The sequence below is a fragment of the Lithobates pipiens genome, unplaced genomic scaffold (assembly GCF_037356315.1).
Source record: "Lithobates pipiens isolate NorthernLeopardFrog02 unplaced genomic scaffold, aLitPip1_a1.2 Scaffold_27, whole genome shotgun sequence".
Classification (NCBI taxonomy): Eukaryota; Metazoa; Chordata; class Amphibia; order Anura; family Ranidae; genus Lithobates; species Lithobates pipiens.
The window spans coordinates 222968566-222995820 of NW_027507788.1; the positions used below are offsets into that span (position 1 = coordinate 222968566).

Consider the following 27255-nt stretch of genomic DNA (forward strand, 5'->3'; position numbering starts at 1 on the left):
GAGGTGGGGACAAGTGAAGGACGCCCTCCAGGAGGTGGAGACAAGTGAAGGACACTCTCCAGGAGGTGGATACAAGTGAAGGACGCCCTCCAGGAGGTGGAGACAAGTGAAGGACACCCTCCAGGAGGTGGAGACAAGTGAAGGACACCCTCCAGGAGGTGGAGACAAGTGAAGGACACCCTCCAGGAGGTGGAGACAAGTGAAGGACACCCTCCAGGAGGTGGAGACAAGTGAAGGACAACCTCCAGGAGGTGGAGACAAGTGAAGGACAACCTCCAGGAGGTGGAGACAAGTGAAGGACACCCTCCAGGAGGGGGAGACAAGTGTAGGACACTCTCCAGGAGGTGGAGACAAGTGAAGGACACCCTCCAGGAGGTGGAGACAAGTGAAGGACACCTTCCAGGAGGTGGAGACAAGTGAAGGACAACCTCCAGGAGGTGGAGACAAGTGAAGGACGCCCTCCAGGAGGTGGAGACAAGTGAAGGACACTCTCCAGGAGGTGGAGACAAGTGAAGGACGCCCTCCAGGAGGTGGAGACAAGTGAAGGACACCCTTCAGGAGGTGGAGACAAGTGAAGGACACCCTCCAGGAGGTGGAGACAAGTGAAGGACACCCTCCAGGAGGTGGAGACAAGTGAAGGACACCCTCCAGGAGGTGGAGACAAGTGAAGGACACCCTCCAGGAGGTGGAGACAAGTGAAGGACACTCTCCAGGAGGTGGGCGTATCATTGTCAAAGTCTACAATCAAGAGAAGACTTCACGGGAGCAAATACAGAGGATTCCCCACAAGGTGCAAACATTTAAAAGCCTGAAGAATAGAAAAGCCAGATTAGACTTTGCCAAAAAAACATCTAAGAAAGCCAGACGAGTTCTGGAAAAGCATTCTTTGGACGGATGAAACTAAGATGAATCTGTACTAGAAGGACAATAGTCATTCAACAAAGTGTGGAGAAGGCTTGGAACAGCTTATGATGCAAGCACACAATGTCATCTGTGGTTACATGGTAGAGCTTGCAGTGTGTGATGGCATGGGCATAGGCCTGCATGGCTTCCAGTGGCACTGGGTCAATGGTGGTTATTGATGATGTGACAGAAGACAGAACAGCCGGATGAATTCTGCTGCGTTTAGAGATATACTGTCAGCCCAGATTCAGCCAATGATTGGACGGTACTTCACATTACAGATGGACAATGATCCAAAATACACTGCAAAGGCAACCCAGGAGCATTTGAAGGAAAAGAAGTGGAATATTCTGCAATGGCCGAGTCAATCACCTGATCTCATCTCACTTGCTGAAGGCAAAACTAAAGGCAGAAAGAGCCACAAACAAAGAACAACTGAAGTCAGCTGCAGTTCGAGCCGGGCAAAGCATCAGAAAGGAGGAAAGCCAGTCTTTGGTGATGTCCATGGGCTCCAGACTTCAGGCAGTCATTGCCAGTAAAGGATTCTCAACAAAATATAAAAAATGGGAGTATCAGGTGAAGGGGGAGGACAGTCGGAGCAGATGGGACTTTGTATGAAGTATGCAGTCTGAGGGACAACCAGCTATCAATAATATAGCTGGTTGTCCCTGAGACTGCATACTTCATACAAAGTCCCATCTGCTCCCACTTTCTTCCCACTTCCCTGATACTTAGGTATGGATGGAGATATATGATGACCTAAATGGTCTTTACCTCATATAAAGTCCCAAACTATCGCTTTGCTTTCAAAATATTAAAAATGAACATTTTATTTCTGATTATATTCATTTGTCCAATTACATTTGAGCCCCTGAAAATTGGGGGGGGGGGGGGGGGCTGTGTATAAAAAATGTCTGCAGTTCCTAAAATTTGTACTTAATATTTATGTTCAACCCCTTGAATTAAAGCTGAAAGTCTGCACTTCGAAGTCGTTTGGATTGTTTCGTTTTAATTTTATTCTGGTGGCGTACAGAGCCCAAAGTATGAGAATCGTGCCTGTGTCCAAATATCTCTGGACCCGAACTGTAAAGGTTGTTGGAATCTACCCATCACTGACATCAGCGCTCGGGCGCCCGGCGGGTGATTGTGATGCTGATTGGAAGTGTAGGTAGAAGAATAGGACAAGCTAGAAGATAAAACGGTGTAATTATTCCCGGTGTCACCGTGCATTGTGTCAGCCACCATTCTCTGCAGACAAGTGACGGAGTGATTATCTCCGACTTTCCTGGGCAAGAAAACCTCTGAAATGGGATTTTGGAATGTCAGAAAAAAAAAAAAATGTCACATGTAATTCACACAGAGCGACTACATTGGGGAATTTAAAGGGATGGATCCAGGTAAAAAAAAAAAAAAAAAAAAAGCATGGTTAGATTATTATTACAAAATGTATGGAAGATAAAGACGATAACCCAGGAACGAGAACCTTAGTAACAAAGTCGGCAATCACTGCTTCTTTTTTCATTTGTCCTTTATTTCTATTCAGGCAGATTGTATTAAAGCTCAATTCCGAGGAAACAGCTAAATATATAGAACTCTCCAATTCCAGCGGATATCCGCCAAAGAAGTTCTGATTCTGTCCCGGTATTATTATTATTATTTTATCATTATTACTATTATTATTTTTTTTGATTACTTGTACCACACCAGGGAGAATATACAGTACAAGCTGTACACTCACTACTTTACATTGTAGACAAAGTGTCATTTCTTCAGTGTTGTCACATGAAAAGAGAGAAGGGAAGATTTACAAAAAGGTCAGGGGTGTACTTACTTTTGTAAGATACTGTATGTATATAGTGTCTTGAAGACGTATTCATTCCCCTTGAAATTTTCCACATGTTGTCATGTTACAACCAAAAACGTAAATGTATTTTATTGGGATTTTATGTGATTGACCAACACAAAGTGTCACATAATTGTGAAATGGAAGGAAAATGATAAATGATACAAATAAATATGTGAAAAGTGTGGAGGAGGGGCATTTGTATTCAGCCCCCTTTACTCTGATACCCCTAACTAAAATCTAATGGAACCAATTGCCTTCAGAATTCACCTAATTAGTAAATAGAGTCCACCTGTGAGTAATGTAATCTCAGTATAAATGCAGCTGTTCTGTGAAGTCCTCAGAGGTTTGTTAGGGAATCTTAGTGAGCAAACAGCATCATGAAGGCCAAGGAACACACCAGACAGGTCAGGGATAAAGTTGTGGAGAAGTATAAAGCAGGGTTAGGTTATAATAAAATCTCCCAAGCTTTGACCATCTCACGGAGCTCTGTTCAATCCATCATCGGAAAATGGAAAGAGTATGACACAACTGCAAACCTACCAAGACATGGCCGTCCACCTAAACTGACCGGGCCGGGCAAGGAGAACATTCATCAGAGAAGAGCCAAGAGGTCCATGGTAACTCTGGAGGAGCTGCAGAGATCCACAGCTCAGGGGGGGAGAATCTGTCCACAGGACAACTATTATGCTGCATACACACGACTGGACTTTCCGGCAGACTAGGCCCGACGGTCTTCCCAATGGACTTTCCAGATAAACGAACTTGGCCACACACGAACGGACTAAGTCCGTTGGAAAGTCAGTTCGCTTTGAACGTGATGATGTTTGACGGGACTATAAAAGGAAGTGCAATAGCCAGTAGCCGATCGCTTCCCTTGCGTCGTATTTGGTCTGTCGGACCAGCACACAGACGAACGTTTTTCCCGATAGGAATTGAGTTCATCGGACACATTTGAAACATGTTCTATTTCTAGGTCCGTCAGAATTTTTTTTTTTTTTTTTATGAAAAACAATTGGATTATCCCACACATGATCAGATTGTCCGACGGAATGATTATGTCAGACCTAGTCTGCCGGAAAGACCGGTTGCATGTACGCGCCATTAGTCGTCTCTCCACAAATCTGCCCTTTATGGAAGAGTGACAAGAAGAAAGACATTGGAGAAAGGAAGTCATAAGAAGTCCTGTTTGTAGTTTGTGAGAAGCCGTGTGGGGGAGGGGGCAGCAAACATGTGGAAGAAGGTGATCTGGTCAGATGAGACCAAAATTCTACTTTATGGCCTAAAAGCTGTAATTACAGAGAAAGGGGGCTGTACAAAGTATTGACTCCGGGGGGCGCCATACAAATGCCCCTCCCCCACACTTTTCACATATTTATTTGTATCATTTATCATTTTCCTTCCACTTCACAATTATGTGACACTTTGTGTTGGTCCATCACATAAAATCCCAATAAAATACATTTACGTTTTTGGTTGTAACATGACAAATCATGGAAAATGTCAAGGGGTATGAGTATGAATATGTCTTCAAGACACTGTATATTTATATATATATATATATATATATATATATATATATATATATATATATATACAGTATCTTACAAAAGTAAGTACACCCCTCCCATTTGTGTAAATCTTTTCTTCTCTCTTTTCTGTTTCAATATTTTTATTGAAAAGTTTAACAAACAGAAATAAACAAGAGACTACAATCTGCTCCTTGTGCGCCCTCGCAGGGGCTACAAAGCATGAATGTATAACCAAAGGGCCAGCCAGCACATTATATTCATAATAAACAGAAGAAAAAAAAGGAGGGAATATGCGTAGGGGATGGTATCGAGACTGGTTCCAGGACCAGGCAACTCGTTCCCTCGTCGTGTCCGGAGGGCAGGCCCTTCTTCCACCACCCCCTCCAACGGGGGGCAGCAGAGTTCGTTAGCAATGGGAGAGATTACAAAGAAAAGTGAAGAAAAATAGGGAACAAAAGAAGAAAAGATAGAGAGACAAGAAGGGGAAGAAAGGGGGGGGGGGAAACGTTCGGGTGTGGATGCCTCGCCAAGAGGAGTCAGACCAAGCCCAGGCATGCAGCTTGGAGCGCGGGGAACTCATAGGAGATCCACGGCTCCCAGATTTTTAGAAATTTAGCATTAGAATCATCAACAATACTGGACATACGTTCCTGCAGTAACATTGCAGTCATGCGGGTTTTAACACCTTGAAAATCTACCCGTCGGGACTTCCAGGCTTGGGCAATGGTCCGCTTGGCCGCTATAAATAGATAAGTAGCCAACTTCTGTTGAGGGCCCCGCAAACCAGGTACCGGGCAATGTAGGAGGGCTAGCTTAGGGTCCCTTCGGATGGTTAGGTGGAAAAGTGTCTGCAGCAAACCAAAAATCCTCGACCAGAACCCCACCAGCCTTGGGCAAGCCCACCATGTATGCAAAACATCCCCTCGCTGTCCACAGTTGCGGAAGCACCTGTCCGTACTCCCAGGGAAAGCCCGAGCTGTGCAGGCAGGTACCCAATACCATCGGAGCATTACTTTATATGCAGCCTCCAGGGTATTTGTGTTGAACGAGCATTTGGTGATTGTTTTCCAGGCCCTGCTCCAGTCCTCTGGGTCCACTGGGGTCTGAAGGTCCTTTTCCCATTGAGTCATATAAGAGAGGGGTGCTGATGGCGAACGGCTATTCAGGGAGGCATAAATGGCCGAAATAAGGCCTGGGGACCCTGGGGCGTGTTGGCATGAGTGTTCAAAAAAAGTTTTTTGGAAGGGGTAGGTGGACCTGCGGCGCAACGCTGAAATCCAGTGCTTCAATTGGATAAAGTGATAATGTTCGCTAGCCGGCGCCCCTTTCGTTTCCCGGATACTCTCCCAGGAGGGGAATTGGCGCAAGGAAAGGAAATTTTGGACTCGTGGGTAGCCATGTAAGGACCACCAGGAAAATGCCTGGGGCTCCTCCAGACCCGGGGGGAAAAGAGGGTTATGAGTGATGGGAAGTAGGGGTAGAAAGGGGGACATCAGATTGCTGGAAAAGCGAACTGAGTCCCACACCTGCAGACTATGTAGAAGCATGGGGCTGAGGGTGGGAGGGCGCAGATTTCTGGGGAGCCAAAGGAGTGCCTGAAGTGCACAAGGGTCACAGCCAGGCACCTCCAGGAGCACCCACAGAGGAACATCCGTGATTGCATGGAGCATGGTCAACGGAGCGATCTGGGCCGCTGTGTAGTATTGAGAGATATTAGGGACCCCCAGGCCTCCCCGGAGCCTGTGGGTGTAAAGGGTCACTCTAGGTATCCTGGGACGTTTGCGCGCCCATATAAATTGGAGGATCCTATTCTGCATGAGTCGAAGAAAAAAGGGGGGTACCCGGACAGGCAAAGTACGAAAATAATAAAGGACTTTAGGAAGGATGGTCATCTTCGCCGCAGAGATCCTGCCTACCCATGAGAGTGTGGGGAATTGCCAGGCTTGCATAAGGGTGGACACCGTTCGTAACAGGGGATAATAGTTGGCCGAGAAAAGGGAAGAATAAGACGGTGTCAATTTGACACCTAAATAATCAATCGAGTGGGAAGCCCAACGGTATGGAAAGTGGTCCTGAAGGCGCTGCACCAGTTCCAGAGGGAGGTTAACATTCATCGCTGTGGTCTTGGAGAGGTTAATTTGAAGACCTGAGAAGGCCGAGAATCGGTCTAATACTAGTTGCAAGTTGGGCAGAGAGATAAGCGGGTTGGACAGGGTCAATAGGGCGTCGTCCGCAGAGAGGTTCACTTTGTATTGAGTGCCCGCGTAAGGGATTCCCGAGATATCACCACAGGCCCTGATCGCCGCCGCCAGCGGCTCCAATGCCAGAATAAACAGTGCCGGGGACAGGGGGCATCCCTGTCTAGTCCCCCGGAGTATCGGGAAAGGTTCAGAAAGGAAGCCCGCATATTTCACCGATGCCGACGGTGCGGAATAGAGGGCCTGAATCCATTGTAGAAAATGTGGTCCAAATCCCCATTTGGTTAGAACAAAGTAAAGGTAATCCCAAGAGAGCGAATCAAACGCTTTATAAATATCTAGGGAGAGCAAAAGTCCTGGTATTTTACGCTGACGAAGTATATGAAGGAGATGGACCACCTTGCGGACACTGTCCCCCGCCTGGCGACCGGGCACAAAGCCCACCTGATCCCTGTGAATGAGGACCTGAAGATATCTGTTGACTCGTGTGCTCAGAACCTTTCCCAAAACCTTCAGGTCAACATTCAACAGGGAGATGGGACGAAAGGACTGTGGGTCTGTGGCCTCCTCGGATGACTTAGGGATCATAGAGATGTGGGCTTTCTCTTCTCTCTTTTCATGTGACATTTGAGTGTACAGCTTGTATAACAGTGTAAATTTCCTGCCCCCTCAAAATAACTCAACACACAGCCATTAAATCTTATATATATATATATATATATATATATATATATATACATACATACATATACACACATAATATATATACATACATTCTATATATATATATATATATACACACACACACACACACATTATATATATACACACACACACACATATACACACACACAAAATATATGTGTGCCACAGACCCCTCTAATATAAAGAGTAGCAGCTTTTGTCTAAAGAGGTATCAATTAATATCCCTTGACTACAAATGTATAATAAAATGTAGCGGTGCTAGTCACAACCAATCCCTATTCACCAAATAAATATATACAGTATATAAAAAAACAATTTTTTTTTTCATCCGATGAATAAATAAATATACATGTATCAATTCATATAATAAACTGAATAAATAAATATATATGAGCAATAAATCATAAATAAAACATGTAATAAAATATTTCCAATAAAATCTACTATAAATACATAAAATTAATTCATCCAAATTATGCGAAATGATTGTCCAAACAAGGTGTCCAGTGCTTCAAATGTGATTTATTGCACATATTTATTTATTCAATTCAGTATATGAATTGACACACAGATTTATTTATTCATCGGATGAAATTGATGCAATTGTTTTTTCATATATTTATTTGGTGAATAGAGGTAGCTCATTGGCCGTGGTGAGTGATGTTACATTTTCTTATGTATTTGTATTCCACGGGGGTGACCCCACTTTCTCTGTTGGTGTCCCCCATAGCAGTATCTCGCTTCCTATGCCTTCTTTTTTTTTGACAACTGTTTGTTTATTAGTCTTAGCCCTTGTACACACGGTCGGAAATTCCGACCACAAAATCCTTCAGATTTTTTCCGAAACTGGTGTTGCATACACACGGTCGGACAAAGTTGTCGGAAAATCCGATTGTTCGGGAACGTGATGACGTTCGTTCGTTCCAACGGGACCACGTTCAGCCTTGCTCCCGTACTTTGATCTGAGCATGCATGGCACTTTGTCCGATCGTTTGTAGAGAATTCCGATCGGACAAAGTCGGAAAATTTTATATCCAGCTCTCAAACTTTGTTGGTCGGACATTCTGATGGAAAAAGTCCGATGGAGCCCACACACACAGTCGGATTATCCAACAACGTGGTCCGATCGGACATTTTCCGTCGGAATGTCCGACCGTGTGTACAAGGGTGAACACAAATAACTGAACTGCTGGCGCTTTATATAGATCCTGTATAATAATAATATCAAGTTTGCTCCCCGTAGATTTCAGCAGGTCTGGGGAGAAGTTCAAGGATGGGACCCGCTGAAATCTAGTGGAAGCAATTGCTTTCAGAAGTCACCCAATTAGTAAATAGAGTCCCCCTGTGTGTGAAATCTATGGGGGGGGGGGGGGGGGGGGGCAAACTGCAAACTTGATATTCTTTCTGTTCTTTTTTTTTAAACGAATAAACAAACTGTTGTCAGAGAGGAGCCATTGGAAGGGAGATCCTGCTATGGGGGACACTGCCTGCACCACTCTCTATTTCACCCCCCCCTCCCCCCCCCCCCACTGACCGCCAATTGAACCCGGGGCAGATTCATCCCCGTCTATCAGTGTTCATTAACACAGCAATGCACGGTGTTAACTGAGATTTATTTGACACTACAGGTTTAAAGTAGAATTCCAGCTAAAGCCTGACTAGTCTTAAAGAGGAGTTCCCCTATAAAAATAAAAGTAAGCAGCTACAAATACTGCAGCTGCTGACTTTAAATAATCGGACACTTACCTGTTCCAGGGTCCAGCGATGTGGGGGGGGGGGTGAAGCTCCGCTTGTCTCCCCCTCCACTCAGAGGCGCTGGCATTCTAACTGTGGGCACCCACTGCGCATGCGCGAGCGGCGCCGCACGCCGTGATTGGCTGTGCAGTCACCTGGGACCTGTCACGTGTCCCAGATGACTGACAGGAGGGATGGGGCGGAGCTGAGCCCTTCCTGCGCCGAGGGGAAGTGACGTCAAGAACCCGGGCACTGAAGGAGGCAGACTAGGAGGGACCCCCCTAGCAACAGACATTTAGAGGTTACATTTTTTTTCCCCCAAATATTTATTTTTTCGTTTTTTTTAGGAATTTTGATGAATTTTTTTTTTTTTCTGTGCAACACCACTTTAAGTGCCGGTTCACACAACGCATGTGATTCACGCCGCACTGCTGTGCAGATCACATGCGATGTCTGTGCGACGCAAATTCAGCTATACAGATTGTATGAGTGAATTTGCATCACATTCAGACCAAAATGGTGCAGGACCCCTTTCTTTTCTTTTTTTTTTTTTGCGTCCACACCAGAACCCATGTAAACACCCATGCGATCCGATTCCTGTCCGAATTCACAGTTCGCGCTGAGATATGCAAATCGATCTGGGGTGTCATTAACTTAGTATGGACACCCGCAGCTGTTGGCATTGGGCAGTGTGAACTGCCTGCGAATGGTATGAGATGCGGGAACCCGCACTGGAATCTCACTGGTTCCTGCATCACATACACAGCTGTGCTCATAAGTTTACATACCCTTGCAAAATTTTTGATTTCTTGTTTGTCCCCTATGATGGAAAAAAAAAAGTTAAGTAAAAAAAAAAAAAAAAAAAAAAAAGTTGTACCCAAGAACTTCAACCCCCCCCCCCCCCACCCAAAATAATATAAAAAATTGAGGTCCCCACACATACACACGCACGAATGTAAACGCATGCGTCGGGGGGGGCGCCTACACGTGAAAACGTTGATTGCGATATACATGTTACATATCGCCTCGTATGCCGGAGTGAGAGCAATAATTCTAGCACCAGACCTCCTCTGTAAAAACACTAAACTGATACTTATCGGGGGGGCCTTTGAAGCGTTGCCTATAGAAAATATAGGGTACTGAAGTTTGACGCCATTTCTCCGGCGCAAAAAAAAATAAAAATCAAGGTTTGGCTTGTTGGCTATCTATTTACTTGGCACAACCCCATCTTTTATATTTTAACAAAAATGAATTTGGGTCATTTGTTGCAGTTTGTTTGCCCTAAAATTCACATTAGTGTGTTTTTTACTGAAATATTGCGTTTCCTAGACCCTTGCAGTAATATCATGTGACATAAAAAAATTGGAACTACCACTATTTCATTCTCTAGGGTGTCTGCTTTCAGGAAATATATAATATTTGGAGTTTTGTGTAATCTTCAGGCCTAAAATTTTTTCTTAAAGTGGAGGGCCACCCCAAAAAAAAATAAAAAATGCATTATATAAAATTAAAAAAATTAAAAATAAAATAATTTTTTTTCATTTACCTGAAACGCTGTTGCTAGGCAGTCTTCCTAATCTGCCTCTTCCTATTCCGCGGTGCTTCCTCCTCTTCGGCGAGCGGCCCCGTTGCCTTCTGGGACATGTGTGTGTGTATCCCAGAACACAACGGGGCCATTCACAAAGCACCGTGCGACTCGCGCATGCGCAGTAGGAAACGGGCAGTAAAGCTGCAAGGCTCCACTGCCTGTTTCCCTTCGTTAGGATGGAGGCGCCAGCAGCCAATCTGATGGACGGATCAGCTTCGGGCCATCGACATCGGATCATTGGACAGGTAAGTGTCCTTATTAAAATTCAGCAGCTACAGTGTTTGTAGCTGCTGACTTAAAGCGGGAGTCCGCCGTTTTTTTTTTTTTTTTAAGCCAGCAGCTACAAATACTGCAGCTGCTGACTTTTAAAATAATGACACTTACCCGCCCAGCGCGCCCGCGATGTCGGCACCCGAAGCCGATCTCTCGATCGTCTCTCGGGTGCTGCCGCCGCCATTTTGGGTATAGGAATCAGGAAGTGGAGCCTAGCGGCTTCATTTCCCGGTTCCCTACTGCGCATGCGCGAGTCACGCTGCGCAATAAGGATGGTCCCCGCTGTCTCTGGGATCCGTGTGTTTCCCAGCAGGCAGCGGGGCACTTGCGGAAAGGGGCGTAGATTCTGCGGAAAGGGGCGTACCTTCCGCAGAATCTACGCCGGAAGTGGGTAGAAATACCTGTACTGTACAGGTATCTGCACCCCCCTCCCCCCTGAAAGGTGCCAATTGTGGCGCCGGAGGGGGGGGGGGGTTCCAATGAGCGGAAGGTCCACTTTAGGGTGGACCTCTGCTTTTAAAAAAAAAAAAATGTTTATACTTACCTATTTTCACCACGCTCCAGCCCAGTGGACATGATCCGGTCTTCCCTGTGCCAGCCAGCAGCAGCTGCAGGGGAGAGGAGGGAGCGCTCGACAACAACAGTAGGGACATGGAAGCCTATGGGTGATGTCATCACACCTGACTTTCCCAGCCGTTGTCGGGGCGCTCTCTCCTCTCCCCTGCAGCTGCTCCTGGCTGACACAGGGGAGTGTGTATATACGGTACATTATTTTTATACAGGTTAGTTAGTCTAGGGGTTTGGGGGGGGTATTTTAGGCTTTAGCTGGAATTGGACTATAAAACTATAAAAAGGGGTCTCTGCCTCCAATGCGTTTAGAGGTGCCATATTTACAGAATTCTTCCTGACAATTTTACAATAAGAAATGAACTCTGACAATCATTCAGGATAAAATGAAGAAATGTTCACTTACCAGTCTCTTGGTGTCACAGATAACGTTGGGGTCACTGCAGCGGGCAAACAGGTCCGGTTCCCCTCCCGGCATTCCAACCGGAGCCCCTGGAATAAAAACATTTCAGAATTGTAGATTTCAGCACAACAAAAATGAAGAGCTGCAAGCAAATGAAACAATATTCATGTCTACATCAATACACCGATTGTTTTCATGATGACATTCAGGAAGGTCCATATCAACTGCACTGCAAAAAAATTACATTTTAAATAAAGAATTTTGAAGCAAAATAAGGGTCAGTGCCCATCAGTGCAGGATGATCATTACCCACCATTGCAGCCTGACCAGTGCCCATCTGCAGCCTTGCCCAATCATTCCAGTCTGATCAGTGCTCATCTGCAGCCTTGCCCATCATTGCAGCCTGACCAGTGCCCATCTGCAGCCTTGCCCAATCATTCCAGTCTGACCAGTGCCCATCTGCAGCCTTGCCCATCGTTGCAGCATGATCAGTGCTAATCTGCAGCCTTGCCAATCATTGCAGTTTGATCAGTGCCCATCTGCAGCTTTGCCCATCATTTCAGCATGATCAGTGCCCATCTGCAGCCTTGTCCATCGTTGCAGTCTTGCCAATCATTGCAACATGATCAATGCCCATCTGCAGCCTTGCCCGTCATTGCAGCATGATCAGTGCCCATATGCAGCCCTGCCCATCATTGCAGTTTGATCAGTGCCCATCTGCAGCTTTGCCCATCATTTCAGCATGATCAGTGCCCATCTGCAGCCTTGTCCATCATTGCAGTCTTGCCAATCATTGCAACATGATCAATGCCCATCTGCAGCCTTGCCCGTCATTGCAGCATGATCAGTGCCCATATGCAGCCTTGCGCGTCATTGCAGCATGATCAGTGCCCATATGCAGCCCTGCCCATCATTGCAGCATGATCAGTGCCCATCTGCAGCTTTGTCCATCATTGCAGCCTTGCCCATCATTGCAACATGATCAATGCCCACCTGCAGTCCTGCCCCTCTTTGCACTGCAGGAAAGATGGGCACTGATCAGACTGCAATGATGGGCACTGACCCTTATTTTGTTTAAAATTTCTTTATTTAAAATGTATTTTTTATTTTATTTTTTCCAGAAACATTCCCCTTAAAATGAAGGTGTGTGTTATACGCTGATAAATACGGTACTTTCAAACAGGGTGAAGAACCTCTTTAAGGTAAAAAACCTTCTGTGCTCAGGAACCCCCCCCCCACCCCCACCCCCCACCCCCAATTCCCATTTACAGTGCATCCGAAAAGTATTCACAGCGCTTCACTTTTTCCACTGTGTGCTGTAAATACTTTCCGGATGCACTGTATACTTACCTGAGAATACTTTCCGGATGCACTGTATACTTACCTGAGAATACTTTCCTGATGTACTGTATACTTACCTGAGCCCAATCCTGATCCAGTGCTGTGCCCAGGAACAGCGTCTCTCTCTCTGCTCTCTCCCTGCTCACAGGACAGACAGGCAGCAGCGAGAGTCATTTCCTGCTGCGGTTGTCAATCAAATCCTGTGAAGAGGGAGCAGGGCAGGTCCGAGCCGTCTGTGTCTATAAACGCAGGCAGCGCAGCTCAGGATCAAGCCCGCATGAGTGCCCCCCATAAGAACTGGCCTTCTGTAGGGGCACTCACCCAAGAGGTGGGGGCCAGGAGTGCCAGCGGGAGACCCCAGAAAAGGAGGTGACCATTACACAGAGCAGGTAAGTATAACATGTTTTTTTATTTTATTCTTATTTATTTTTTAAAAGGTTTACAATCACTTTAAAAAAAGACTCCCTTTGAAAAGTGAGACGTCCTCTTCTTACCTGGAAGGGAATACCACGGCGGCAGTCGGATGGACTTTTTCAAGAACGTCAACTCCGGGTGATAAAATCGGAATGTCTGATCGACAACGTGGGGCTGAGGTTCCACAAGCACCCGGAGGATGGCGATCGGCTTCCCGTCTGACGTCTTAAAGGAGACCTGCGCAGAATGGACACAAGCGGCAGTATTACGCACGGTTCTGGACGCCGCTGTTACAGTCAATGTCCGGATCCCGCACAACGCTAGAGAGCATCACAGCATGCAATGAAGGTGGCCGTGGGTAAGCAGGTAAGTAGTCAGACCCTCTGTCCGTATTATGGTATTGCTGTTCTGTGTCCCCTCCAGGTAGATTCACCCTCATCGGCTTTCTGGTGACCACTGCCACCAAGTTAGGAAGTGAAGGGAAAGCCAACCAGCCAGGAAATCTTCCAATGGGGATAACTGTTCAGGTGACAACTAAATGAATATTTTCTCACCAGGGGTGATAACACTACTCTATCCAAAGGTACAGTGTTTGTAAACCCTGTATTTGATCGGCTGCTGATTTTGTACCACTGACAAAGAAATAATCAGTCTATAATTGTAACCACTTAAGGACAGAAACCTCAATCTGAGATTTGTTGTTTACAAGTTAAAAACATTTTCTTTTGCTAGAAAATGATTTAGAACCCTCAAACATTATACATTTTTTTTTGTAACCTAGAGAATAAAATGGCGGTCGTTGCAATACTTTCTGTCACACGGTAATTGTGCAACGGTCTTACAAGCGCACTTTTTTTTGGTAAAAATAAAAAATTTTGAATTAAAAAATAAGACAACAGTAAAGTTAGCCCAATTTTTTTTATATTATGAAAAATAATGTTACACCGAGTAAATTGATACCCAACATGTCACGCTTCAAAATTGCTTCTGCTCATGGAATGGCGACAAACTTTAACCCTTAAAAATCTCCATAGGTGACGTTTAACCACTTTCAGACCGGACCAATTTGCTGGTCAAAGACAGACCACTTTTTGCGATTCGGCACTGCGCCGCTTTAACTGACAATTGCGCGGTCGTGCGACGTGGCTCCCAAACAAAATTTACGTCCTTTTTTCCCCACAAATAGAGCTTTCTTTTGGTGGTATTTGATCACCTCTGCGGTTTTTATTTTTTGCGCTATAAACAAAAATAGAGCGACAATTTTGAAAAAAACGCACTATTTTTTACTTTTTGTTATAATAAATATCCCCCAAAAATATGTAAAAAAACATTTTTTTCCCTCAATTTAGGCCGATACGAATTCTTCTATATATTTTTGGTAAAAAAAAATCGCAATAAGCGATTATTGATTGGTTTGCGCAAAAGTTATAGCGTTTACAAAATAGGGATAGTTTTATAGCATTTTTATTAATAATTTTTTATTATTTTTTTTTTTACTAGTAATGGCGGCGATCAGCGATTTTTATTGTGACTGCGACATTGTGGGGGACCCATCGGACATTTTTGACACATTTTTGGGACCATTGTCATTTATACAGTAATCACTGCTATATAAATGCAGTGATTCCTGTGTAAATGACACTGGCAGTGAAGGGGTTAACCAGTGGGTGGCAGTGTAGGGGTTAAGTGTTCCTAGGGGTGTGTTACTAACTGTGGGGGGGTTGGGCTTTCATTTAGTGTACACTGATCTCTGCTCCAATCACATGGAGCAGAGATCAGCGTCACTAGTTGCTAGGCAGAATGGAAAAATGTTGTTTATAGAGCATTTCCTCCATTCGGCCGCTCCGTGAGACGATCGCGGGGATGCCCGCGGCGATCGAGTCCGCAGGTCCCGCGACCGGACTCACGGTGGTCCCGACCAGCGCGGGAGCGCGCCGCCGGCGGCGCGCTCCCGATGGCAGGGCGGCATCGAATATTGGACGTATCTGTACGCCAATATGCCTGCCCGTGTCATTCTGTCGACGTACATCGTCGTGCGCTGGTCGGGAAGTGGTTAAAAACTTCTACAGGTTGCAGGTTTAGAGCTACAGAGGAGGTCCAGGGCTAGAATTATTGCTCTCGTTCCAACGACCGCGGCGAGACCTCACCTGTGTGGTTTGACCACCATTTTCATATGCGGGCGCAACTTACATATGCTTTCGCTTCTGCCCGCGAGCTCGGCGGGGCGCGTTAAAAAAATTATTTTTTTACTAATTTATTTTACCTTTTTATTTTTACACTGTGTTTTTTATTTATTTCTTTTTTATTGTGTCACTTTTATTCCTATTACAAGGAATGTAAACATCCCTTGTAATAGAAAAAAAGCATGACAGGTCCTCTTAAATATGAGATCAGGGGGGTCAAAAAGACCTCACATCTCATATTTACACTAAAATGCAATTGAAAAAAAAATAAAGTAAAAAAAAAAAATGTTGTCATTTAAAAAAACATAAAAAAAGAAATGGCCCTTTAAGAGCTATGCGCGGAAGTGACATTATGACGTCGCTTCCGCCCTGCAATGACATGGTGACGGGTGGCGGCCATCTTCCCCTCACTCAGCTCCAATCCACAGAAGGGACGACATCCGATCGCCTCTGCTGCTGCTGGTAAGCGGCGGAGGGCAGCGAAGCGCGGCGGGAGGGGGTGGCCCTTCTCCCGCCGCCAATAAAATTGATCTTGCGGCGAATCCGCCGCAGAGACCACTTTTATCTTGAAGCGGACCGCCCATTGAAGAAGCTAGCTGCTGCCATAACAACGATATCCCTCTTCAAAGTACCGACGTATAACGACGGTGGGGGCGGTTTGGAAGTGGTTATTGGTCGGTTTATTATAACAGTGAGAGACGGAATAACAACAAAAATATCCAGAAAAACGCATTTCAATAAAAGTTATAAATTGATTTGCATTTTAATGAGTGAAATAAGTATTTGACCCCCTTCACAAAACACGACTTAGTAGTTGGTGGAGAATCCCTTGTTGGTGATCACAGAGGTCAGACGTTTCTTGGAGTTGGCCTCCAGGTTCGCAAACATCTCAGGAGGGATTTTGTCCTCTCTGCAGATCCTCTCCAAGTCATTAAGGTTTCCAGGCTGATGTATGGTAATCGAACCTTCAGCTCCCTCCACATATTTTCTGTTTGATTAAGGTCTGGAGACTGGCTAGGCCACTCCAGGACTTAAATGTGCTTTTTCTTGAGCCACTCCTTTGTTGCCTTGGCCGTATGTTTGGGGTCATTGTCATGCTGGAAGACCCATCCATGACCCATTATCAATGCCCTGACTGAGGGAAGGAGGTTCTCACCCAAGATTTGATGGTACATGGCCCCGTCTATCGTCCCTTTGATGCGGTGGTTGTCCTGTCCTCTTAGCAGAAAACACCCCCAAAGCATAATATTTCCTCCTCCATGTATGATGGTGGGGGATGGTGTTCTTGGGGTCATAGGTCCTCCATGTATGACGGTGGGGGAGGGTGTTCTTGAGGTCATAGGACCTCCATGTATGATGGTGGGGGATGGTGTTCTTGGGGTCATAGGACCTCCATGTATGATGGTGGGGGATGGTGTTCTTGGGGTGATAGGACCTCCATGTATGACGATGGGGGATGGTGTTCTTGGGGTCATAGGACCTCCATGTATGAAGGTGGGGGATGGTGTTCTTGGGGTCATAGGTCCTCCATGTATGACGGTGGGGGATGGTGTTCTTGGGGTCATAGGTCCTCCATGTATGACGGTGGGGGAGGGTGTTCTTGGGGTCATAGGACCTCCATGTATGACGGTGGGGGAGGGTGTTCTTGGGGTCATAGGACCTCTATGTATGACGGTGGGGGATGGTGTTCTTGGGGTCATAGGTCCTCCATGTATGACGGTGGGGGATGGTGTTCTTGGGGTCATAGGACCTCCATGTATGACGGTGGGGGATGGTGTTCTTGGGGTCATAGGTCCTCCATGTATGACGGTGGGGGAGGGTGTTCTTGGGGTCATAGGTCCTCCATGTATGACGGTGGGGGAGGGTGTTCTTGGGGTCATAGGTCCTCCATGTATGACGGTGGGGGATGGTGTTCTTGGGGTCATAGGACCTCCATGTATGACGATGGGGGATGGTGTTCTTGGGGTCATAGGACCTCCATGTATGACGGTGGGGGATGGTGTTCTTGGGGTGATAGGTCCTCCATGTATGACGGTGGGGGAGGGTGTTTTTGGGGTGATAGGATCTCCATGTATGACGGTGGGGGAGGGTGTTTTTGGGGTGATAGGACCTCCATGTATGACGGTGGGGGAGGGTGTTTTTGGGGTGATAGGACCTCCATGTATTACGATGGGGGATGGTGTTCTTGGGGTCATAGGACCTCCATGTATGATGGTGGGGGATGGTGTTCTTGGGGTCATAGGACCTCCATGTATGATGGTGGGGGATGGTGTTCTTGGGGTGATAGGACCTCCATGTATGACGATGGGGGATGGTGTTCTTGGGGTCATAGGACCTCCATGTATGACGGTGGGGGATGGTGTTCTTGGGGTCATAGGTCCTCCATCTATGACGGTGGGGGATGGTGTTCTTGGGGTGATAGGACCTCCATGTATGACGGTGGGGGAGGGTGTTTTTGGGGTCATAGGACCTCCATGTATGACGGTGGGGGATGGTGTTCTTGGGGTCATAGGACCTCCATGTATGACAGTGGGGGATGGTGTTCTTGGGGTCATAGGACCTCCATGTATGACGGTGGGGGATGGTGTTCTTGGGGTCATAGGACCTCCATGTATGACGGTGGGGGAGGGGGTTCTTGGGGTCATAGGACCCCGATGTATGACAGTGGGGGAGGGTGTTCTTGGGTCATAGGTCCTCCATGTATGACGGTGGGGGAGGGTGTTCTTGGGGTCATAGGTCCTCCATGTATGACGATGGGGGATGGTGTTCTTGGGGTCATAGGTCCTCCATGTATGACGGTGGGGGAGGGTGTTCTTGGGGTCATAGGTCCTCCATGTATGATGATGGGGGATGGTGTTCTTGGGGTCATAGGACCTCCATGTATGATGGTGGGGGATGGTGTTCTTGGGGTCAAAGGACCTCCATGTATGATGGTGGGGGATGGTGTTCTTGGGGTCATAGGACCTCCATGTATGACGGTGGAGGAGGGTGTTCTTGGGGTCATAGGACCTCCATGTATGACGATGGGGGATGGTGTTCTTGGGGTCATAGGACCTCCATGTATGAAGGTGGGGGATGGTGTTCTTGGGGTCATAGGTCCTCCATCTATGACGGTGGGGGATGGTGTTCTTGGGGTCATAGGACCTCCATGTATGACGGTGGAGGAGGGTGTTCTTGGGGTGATAGGACCTCCATGTATTACGATGGGGGATGGTGTTCTTGAGGTCATAGGACCTCCATGTATGATGGTGGGGGATGGTGTTCTTGGGGTCATAGGACCTCCATGTATGATGGTGGGGGATGGTGTTCTTGGGGTGATAGGACCTCCATGTATGACGATGGGGGATGGTGTTCTTGGGGTCATAGGACCTCCATGTATGAAGGTGGGGGATGGTGTTCTTGGGGTCATAGGTCCTCCATCTATGACGGTGGGGGATGGTGTTCTTGGGGTGATAGGACCTCCATGTATGACGGTGGGGGATGGTGTTTTTGGGGTCATAGGACCTCCATGTATGACGGTGGGGGAGGGTGTTCTTGGGGTCATAGGACCTCCATGTATGACAGTGGGGGATGGTGTTCTTGGGGTCATAGGACCTCCATGTATGACGGTGGGGGATGGTGTTCTTGGGGTCATAGGACCTCCATGTATGACGGTGGGGGAGGGTGTTCTTGGGGTCATAGGTCCTCCATGTATGACGGTGGGGGAGGGTGTTCTTGGGGTCATAGGTCCTCCATGTATGACGATGGGGGAGGGTGTTCTTGGGGTCATAGGTCCTCCATGTATGACGGTGGGGGAGGGTGTTCTTGGGGTCATAGGACCTCCATGTATGACGGTGGGGGAGGGTGTTCTTGGGGTCATAGGACCTCCATGTATGACAGTGGGGGATGGTGTTCTTGGGGTCATAGGACCTCCATGTATGAAGGTGGGGGATGGTGTTCTTGGGGTCATAGGTCCTCCATCTATGACGGTGGGGGATGGTGTTCTTGGGGTCATAGGACCTCCATGTATGACGGTGGAGGAGGGTGTTCTTGGGGTGATAGGACCTCCATGTATTACGATGGGGGATGGTGTTCTTGAGGTCATAGGACCTCCATGTATGATGGTGGGGGATGGTGTTCTTGGGGTCATAGGACCTCCATGTATGATGGTGGGGGATGGTGTTCTTGGGGTGATAGGACCTCCATGTATGACGATGGGGGATGGTGTTCTTGGGGTCATAGGACCTCCATGTATGAAGGTGGGGGATGGTGTTCTTGGGGTCATAGGTCCTCCATCTATGACGGTGGGGGATGGTGTTCTTGGGGTGATAGGACCTCCATGTATGACGGTGGGGGATGGTGTTTTTGGGGTCATAGGACCTCCATGTATGACGGTGGGGGAGGGTGTTCTTGGGGTCATAGGACCTCCATGTATGACAGTGGGGGATGGTGTTCTTGGGGTCATAGGACCTCCATGTATGACGGTGGGGGATGGTGTTCTTGGGGTCATAGGACCTCCATGTATGACGGTGGGGGAGGGTGTTCTTGGGGTCATAGGTCCTCCATGTATGACGGTGGGGGAGGGTGTTCTTGGGGTCATAGGTCCTCCATGTATGACGATGGGGGAGGGTGTTCTTGGGGTCATAGGTCCTCCATGTATGACGGTGGGGGTGGGTGTTCTTGGGGTCATAGGACCTCCATGTATGACGGTGGGGGAGGGTGTTCTTGGGGTCATAGGACCTCCATGTATGACAGTGGGGGATGGTGTTCTTGGGGTCATAGGTCCTCCATGTATGATGGTGGGGGATGGTGTTCTTGGGGTCATAGGTCCTCCATGTATGATGGTGGAGGATGGTGTTCTTGGGGTCATAGGACCTCCATGTATGATGGTGGGGGATGGTGTTCTTGGGGTCATAGGACCTCCATGTATGACGGTGGGGGATGGTGTTCTTGGGGTCATAGGACCTCCATGTATGACGGTGGGGGATGGTGTTCTTGGGGTCATAGGACCTCCATGTATGACGGTGGGGGATGGTGTTCTTGGGGTCATAGGTCCTCCATGTATGATGGTGGGGGAGGGTGTTCTTGGGGTGATAGGACCTCCATGTATGACGATGGGGGATGGTGTTCTTGGGGTCATAGGACCTCCATGTATGAAGGTGGGGGATGGTGTTCTTGGGGTCATAGGTCCTCCATCTATGACGGTGGGGGATGGTGTTCTTGGGGTGATAGGACCTCCATGTATGACGGTGGGGGATGGTGTTTTTGGGGTCATAGGACCTCCATGTATGACGGTGGGGGAGGGTGTTCTTGGGGTCATAGGACCTCCATGTATGACAGTGGGGGATGGTGTTCTTGGGGTCATAGGACCTCCATGTATGACGGTGGGGGATGGTGTTCTTGGGGTCATAGGACCTCCATGTATGACGGTGGGGGAGGGTGTTCTTGGGGTCATAGGTCCTCCATGTATGACGGTGGGGGAGGGTGTTCTTGGGGTCATAGGTCCTCCATGTATGACGATGGGGGAGGGTGTTCTTGGGGTCATAGGTCCTCCATGTATGACGGTGGGGGTGGGTGTTCTTGGGGTCATAGGACCTCCATGTATGACGGTGGGGGAGGGTGTTCTTGGGGTCATAGGACCTCCATGTATGACAGTGGGGGATGGTGTTCTTGGGGTCATAGGTCCTCCATGTATGATGGTGGGGGATGGTGTTCTTGGGGTCATAGGTCCTCCATGTATGATGGTGGAGGATGGTGTTCTTGGGGTCATAGGACCTCCATGTATGATGGTGGGGGATGGTGTTCTTGGGGTCATAGGACCTCCATGTATGACGGTGGGGGATGGTGTTCTTGGGGTCATAGGACCTCCATGTATGACGGTGGGGGATGGTGTTCTTGGGGTCATAGGACCTCCATGTATGACGGTGGGGGATGGTGTTCTTGGGGTCATAGGTCCTCCATGTATGATGGTGGGGGAGGGTGTTCTTGGGGTCATAGCTCCTCCATGTATGACGGTGGGGGATGGTGTTCTTGAGGTCATAGGTCCTCCATGTATGAAGGTGGGGGATGGTGTTCTTGAGGTCATAGGTCCTCCATGTATGACGGTGGGGGATGGTGTTCTTGGGGTCATAGGACCTCCATGTATGACGGTGGGGGATGGTGTTCTTGGGGTCATAGGTCCTCCATGTATGACGGTGGGGGATGGTGTTCTTGGGGTCATAGGCAGCATTCCTCCTCCTCCTCCAAACACGTGGAGTTGAGTTGATGCCAAAGACCTCGATGTTGGTCTCCTCTGACCACAACACTTTCCCCCAGTTCTCCTCGGAATCATTCGATGTTCATTAGTAATCTTCAGACGTTCCTGTACATGTGATTTCCTGAGTAGGGGGACCTTGCGGGGGCTGCAGGATTTCAGTCCCTCGCGGTCTAGTGTGTTACCGATTGTTCTCTTGGTGACGATGGTCCCAGCTGAGATCATGGAGAAGATTTTCCCGTGTAGTTCTGGGCGGATTCCTCTCCGTTCTCCTGATCATTGGACCTCCACGAGGTGAGATCTTCCATGGAGCCCCAGACTGAGGGAGACTGACCGCTATTTTGTGTTTCTTCTATTTGTGAATAATCCCACCAACTGTTGTCACCTCTCACCAAGCTGCTTGGCGATGGTCTTGTAGCCCATTCCAGCCTTGTGTAGGTCTCCAATCTTCTCCCCGACATCCTTGGACAGATCTTTGGTCTCCATGGTGGAGAGATTGGAATCTGATTGATTGCTTCTATGGATGGGTGTCTTTTATATAGGTAACAAGCTGAGATTAGGAGCACTCCCATTAAGAGTGCTCATTATCTCTGCTCGTTACCTGTATAGAAGACACCTGGGAGCCCAGAAATCTTGCTGATTGATAGGGGATCAAATACTTATTTCACTCATTAAAATGCAAATCCATTTATAACTTTTTTGAAATGCGTTTTTCTGGGTATTTTTGTTGTTATTCCGTCTCTCACTGGTAAAATAAACCGACCAATAAAATTATAGACGATTGTTTGCCAGTGGGAAAATGTACAAAATCAGCAGCCAATCAAATACTTCCCCCCCCCCTCACTGTAAGTTGTACCTGTTTATCTGCAGTCCTCTATCCAAAGTGCAGAATTTATATAGTTTATCTGAGAGTTTAGAAAGCAGGGGGCGGAGAGCTGAAGTTACACCCTGCAGAGCTCAGTATGAGTTGTTTGGAGAGAAGGGAAAGCTCCCTTCACACAGCATAAAGGAACAGAGCTGAGGCTGTCAACCACAGGCTGTGTGCTGGAGCTCCCTCCTCGGTCACCTTTTTATCTCTTGCCATCAGGAAAACTTGTCAGAAGTGACTCATACAGATAGCAGAGGAAGGAGGCAGCAGACGGAAATGGCACTCAGTGCTCTGGACAGAGACAAATGCACGCTATAGAGGGATATGCTTTGTTCAGATTTCATGTCTGAGGTTTACAACCACTTTAACCAGTTCCCGACCGGCGCACGCCAATGTACGTCGGCAGAATGGCACGGGCAGGCATATTGGCGTACAGGTACGTCCATTTCTATATGCCGCCCTGCCATCACGTGCACATTGCTGGGGGCGCGCTCGCGTGCTGGACGGGGCCCCCGGGAGTCCGGTCGTGGGTCCCGCGGACTCAATCGCCGCAGGGATACCCGCGATTGTGGGTGTGTAATGATGTGGGGGATGGGGTATCACCGGTTGAGGCTGGTGGTGGGGGTGTAATGGTGTGGGGGATGGGGTATCACCGGTTCAGGCTGGTGGTGGGGGTGTAATGGTGTGGGGGATGGGGTATCACCGGTTGAGGCTGGTGGTGGGGGTGTAATGGTGTGGGGGATGGGGTATCACCGGTTCAGGCTGGTGGTGGGGGTGTAATGGTGTGGGGGATGGGATATCACCGGTTCAGGCTGGTGGTGGGGGTGTAATGGTGTGGGGGATGGGGTATCACCGGTTCAGGCTGGTGGTGGGGGTGTAATGGTGTGGGGGATGGGGTATCACCGGTTCAGGCTGGTGGTGGGGGTGTAATGGTGCGGGGGATGGGATATCACCGGTTCAGGCTGGTGGTGGGGGTGTAATGGTGTGGGGGATGGGGTATCACCAGTTCAGGCTGGTGGTGGGGGTGTAATGGTGTGGGGGATGGGGTATCACCGGTTCAGGCTGGTGGTGGGGGTGTAATGGTGTGGGGGATGGGATATCACTGGTTCAGGCTGGTGGTGGGGGTGTAATGGTGTGGGGGATGGGGTATCACCGGTTCAGGCTGGTGATGGGGGTGTAATGGTGTGGGGGATGGGATATCACCGGTTCAGGCTGGTGGTGGGGGTGTAATGGTGTGGGGGATGGGGTATCACCGGTTCAGGCTGGTGGTGGGGGTGTAATGGTGCGGGGGATGGGATATCACCGGTTCAGGCTGGTGGTGGGGGTGTAATGGTGTGGGGGATGGGGTATCACCGGTTCAGGCTGGTGGTGGGGGTGTAATGGTGCGGGGGATGGGATATCACCGGTTCAGGCTGGTGGTGGGGGTGTAATGGTGTGGGGGGTGGGGTCTCCATCTTCTGATGGCTCCTCCCAGTAGGATAATGCCCCATGTCACAAAGCTCCAATCATCTCACCACTGGACAATGAGGTCCCTGTCCTCCAATGGCCTCCACACTCACCACATCTCATCCAATAGAGCACCTTTGGGATGTGGTGGAACCTAAGCAAGGGGGACCTAATAAAGGCGGTCCAACCGGCTAATAGCAAGGGGGACCTAATAAAGTGCCCGGTGAGGGTATCTATATATATACACTTACATACACACATTATATGTGATTGCACCCATGTTCTCAGTAGCAGAATATGTTACCTTAATAATTTTGGAGGTCATGGCGTTGGGTTTGTACGGTGATGGGGCTCCGGTGTCTCTGCCAGAGATGGAAGCTCCGGGATTCTGCATCAGAAGATAAATCCGTCACACAAAGTACATATTTCATAAAATTCACCGATCAACCAACATAGAATTTTTGCACATTTGGGGGCATTTTCTTGGCGTGTTTTTGATAAGGAATAGATATTAGGAGGGGGCAGTGCCAGGAGACAAGGCCATCCAGCGCCCAGGGCAAAGATGCCGCACTGTGCCCCTCCCCTTTCTCTTAGGGTCAGGGCGCCCACACCGCTATACAATAAACCACTGTGCCCAGGGCAGCCGACCCTCCTGCCCACCTCTTGTCCTGGCCCTGGGGGAGGGGGGATGGGGGAGGACCAAGGTGGCTAAGAAATTACACTAGAAATCCATTGAAGTCTATTGGGACCAAAATGTCTCAATGAATCTCATGTATCTTTTTTTAGCTTCCGCGTTTCCTGTCCCCATAGAATATAATGGGATGTCGAGTGCTGAAGTGCTTTACATGGATCAAGTGGCTGCATTTATTATCTTCTTTAGGCTTCTTTGTTCTTATTTTCTTCTAATGATCCTGCTAATAACACACCACTCATCCGACAACACTCCCTCCCCATTATCTACAGCGTCTGACAAAAGTAAGTACACCCCTCACATTTCTGTAAATCTTTTCTTCTCTCTTTTCATGTGACAACACTGAAGAAATGACACTTGTCTACAATGTAAAGTAGTGAGTGTACAGCTTGTATAACAGTGTAAATTTCCTGTCCCCTCAAAATAACTCAACACACAGCCATTCATGTCTAAACCGCTGGCAACAAAAGTCAGTACACCCCTAAGTGAAAATCTCCAAATTGGACCCAATTAGCCATTTTCCCTACACGTTGTCATGTGACTCATTAATGTTACAAGGTCTCAGGTGTGAATGGGGAGCAGGTGTGTTAAATTTGGTGTTATCGCTCTCACTCTCTCATACTGGTCACTGGAAGTACAACATGGCACCTCATAGCAAAGAACTCTCTGAGGATCTGAAAAAAAGAATTGTTGCTCTACATAAAGATGGCCTAGGCTATAAGAAGATTGCCAAGACCCTGAAACTGAGCTGCAGCACGGTGGCCAAGGCCATACAGCGGTATAACAGGACAGGTTCCCCTCAGAACAGGCCTCGCCATGGTCCACTAAAGAAGTTGAGGTCACGTGATCAGCGTCATATCCAGAGGTTGTCTTTGGGAAATAGATGTATGAGTGCTGCCAGCATTGCTGCAGAGGTTGTAGGGGTGGGGGGTCAGCCTGTCATTGCTCAGACCATACGCCGCACATTGCATCAAATTGGTCTGCATGGCTGTCGTCCCAGAAGGAAGCCTCTTCTGAAGATGATGCACAAGAAAAACCACAAACAGTTTGCTAAAAACAAGCAGACTAAGGCGATGGATTACTGGAACCATGTCCTGTGGTCTGATGGGACCAAGATAAAGGTATTTGGTGTCAGATGGTGACAAGCGTGTGTGGGGGCAACCAGGTGAGGAGGACAAAGACAAGTGTGTCTTGTCTACAGTCAGGCATGGTGGTGGGGGTGTCATGGTCTGGGGCTGCATGAGTGCTGCCGGCACTGGGGGGCTACAGATCATTGAGGGCAAGGCCTTCTTATATACATAGGAGGAGTCTGTGATACTTATGTACATGGGAGGAGCCTGTGATTCTTATGTCAAAGGGAGGAGCCTGTGATACTTATGTACATGGGAGGAGCCTGTCATACTTATGTACATGGGAGGAGTCTGTGATACTTATGTCCATGGGAGGAGCCTGTGATTCTTATGTACATGGGATTTTTTTACTTTTTTATTTTTAATAAATGTGCAAAGATTTTAAACAAACTTCTCTCATGTTGCAATTATGGGGGAATCCTTTGTAGAATTTTGAGGAAAATAATGAATTGAATTCATTATGGAATAAGGCAGTAAAATAACAAAATGTGGCTCGCTTTGCCACCCCCCTCCCACACACTGTGCGAGAGTCAGGAGGATGCTTGTGAACTCTGCAGGCTCTGCTTGTGTGGTGTAATCAATGCACGAGCAGAAAGAGGGATATGAGGTGTCTACTGACAGCTCACATCCTATGCGATGGGTCACACCTGGCAGGAATCTGCAGACCTTTTCTATACAGGATACTGACACATTTCCTTTGTAAGTCAGGTACAGACCTGCACTAGTTTCTTTTTCACTCTGAAACAGAAACTGGCAAAGGTGACATAGATAAACCTGGTTAATGTGGCGCACTCCTCTTTTGACAGATTTCTGTGCCATTATAATGGTGCAGGAAGCTTAATTCCCCAGCCAAATTTTATTCTCTGGGGGTCTCTGCAATTAGAAAATGTATATTGTTAACTAATCTTCAGGCCTAAAATGTGCAAGAACAAAATAAAAGAAAAGAAAGTGTGCAAAAAATGGAAAAAAATGGCACCGGCAGAATAGTTATCTATGGTAATTATTGCGTTTTTTGTTATTTATATTTATTTATTTTTTTATATTATACTTTTTTTTTTTGTATATATATATATATATATATATATATATATATATATATATATATATATATATATATATATAAATAACAAAAAATAAGTATAATATAAAAAAATTAATTAAAAAAATAAGGAAGAAAATGTATAATATAAAAACAAAAATAAAA

The 27255-nt window shown here is 47.5% G+C and overlaps 1 protein-coding gene across 2 annotated transcripts in view; it reads right to left on the bottom strand.

The window, feature by feature from the left end:
* The window catches only part of NPHP4 (nephrocystin 4), a 570758-nt gene that overhangs the window by 72075 nt on the left and 471428 nt on the right, over nt 1-27255 (bottom strand). For both annotated transcript variants that reach the window (XM_077458285.1, XM_077458284.1), the window contains exons 23-25: nt 24535-24618; nt 13582-13738; nt 11750-11835 (exon numbers count right to left, since the gene is read on the bottom strand). In XM_077458285.1, coding sequence (XP_077314411.1) covers nt 11750-11835; nt 13582-13738; nt 24535-24618 — 327 coding nt within the window. The remainder of the gene's footprint in view (nt 1-11749; nt 11836-13581; nt 13739-24534; nt 24619-27255) is intronic.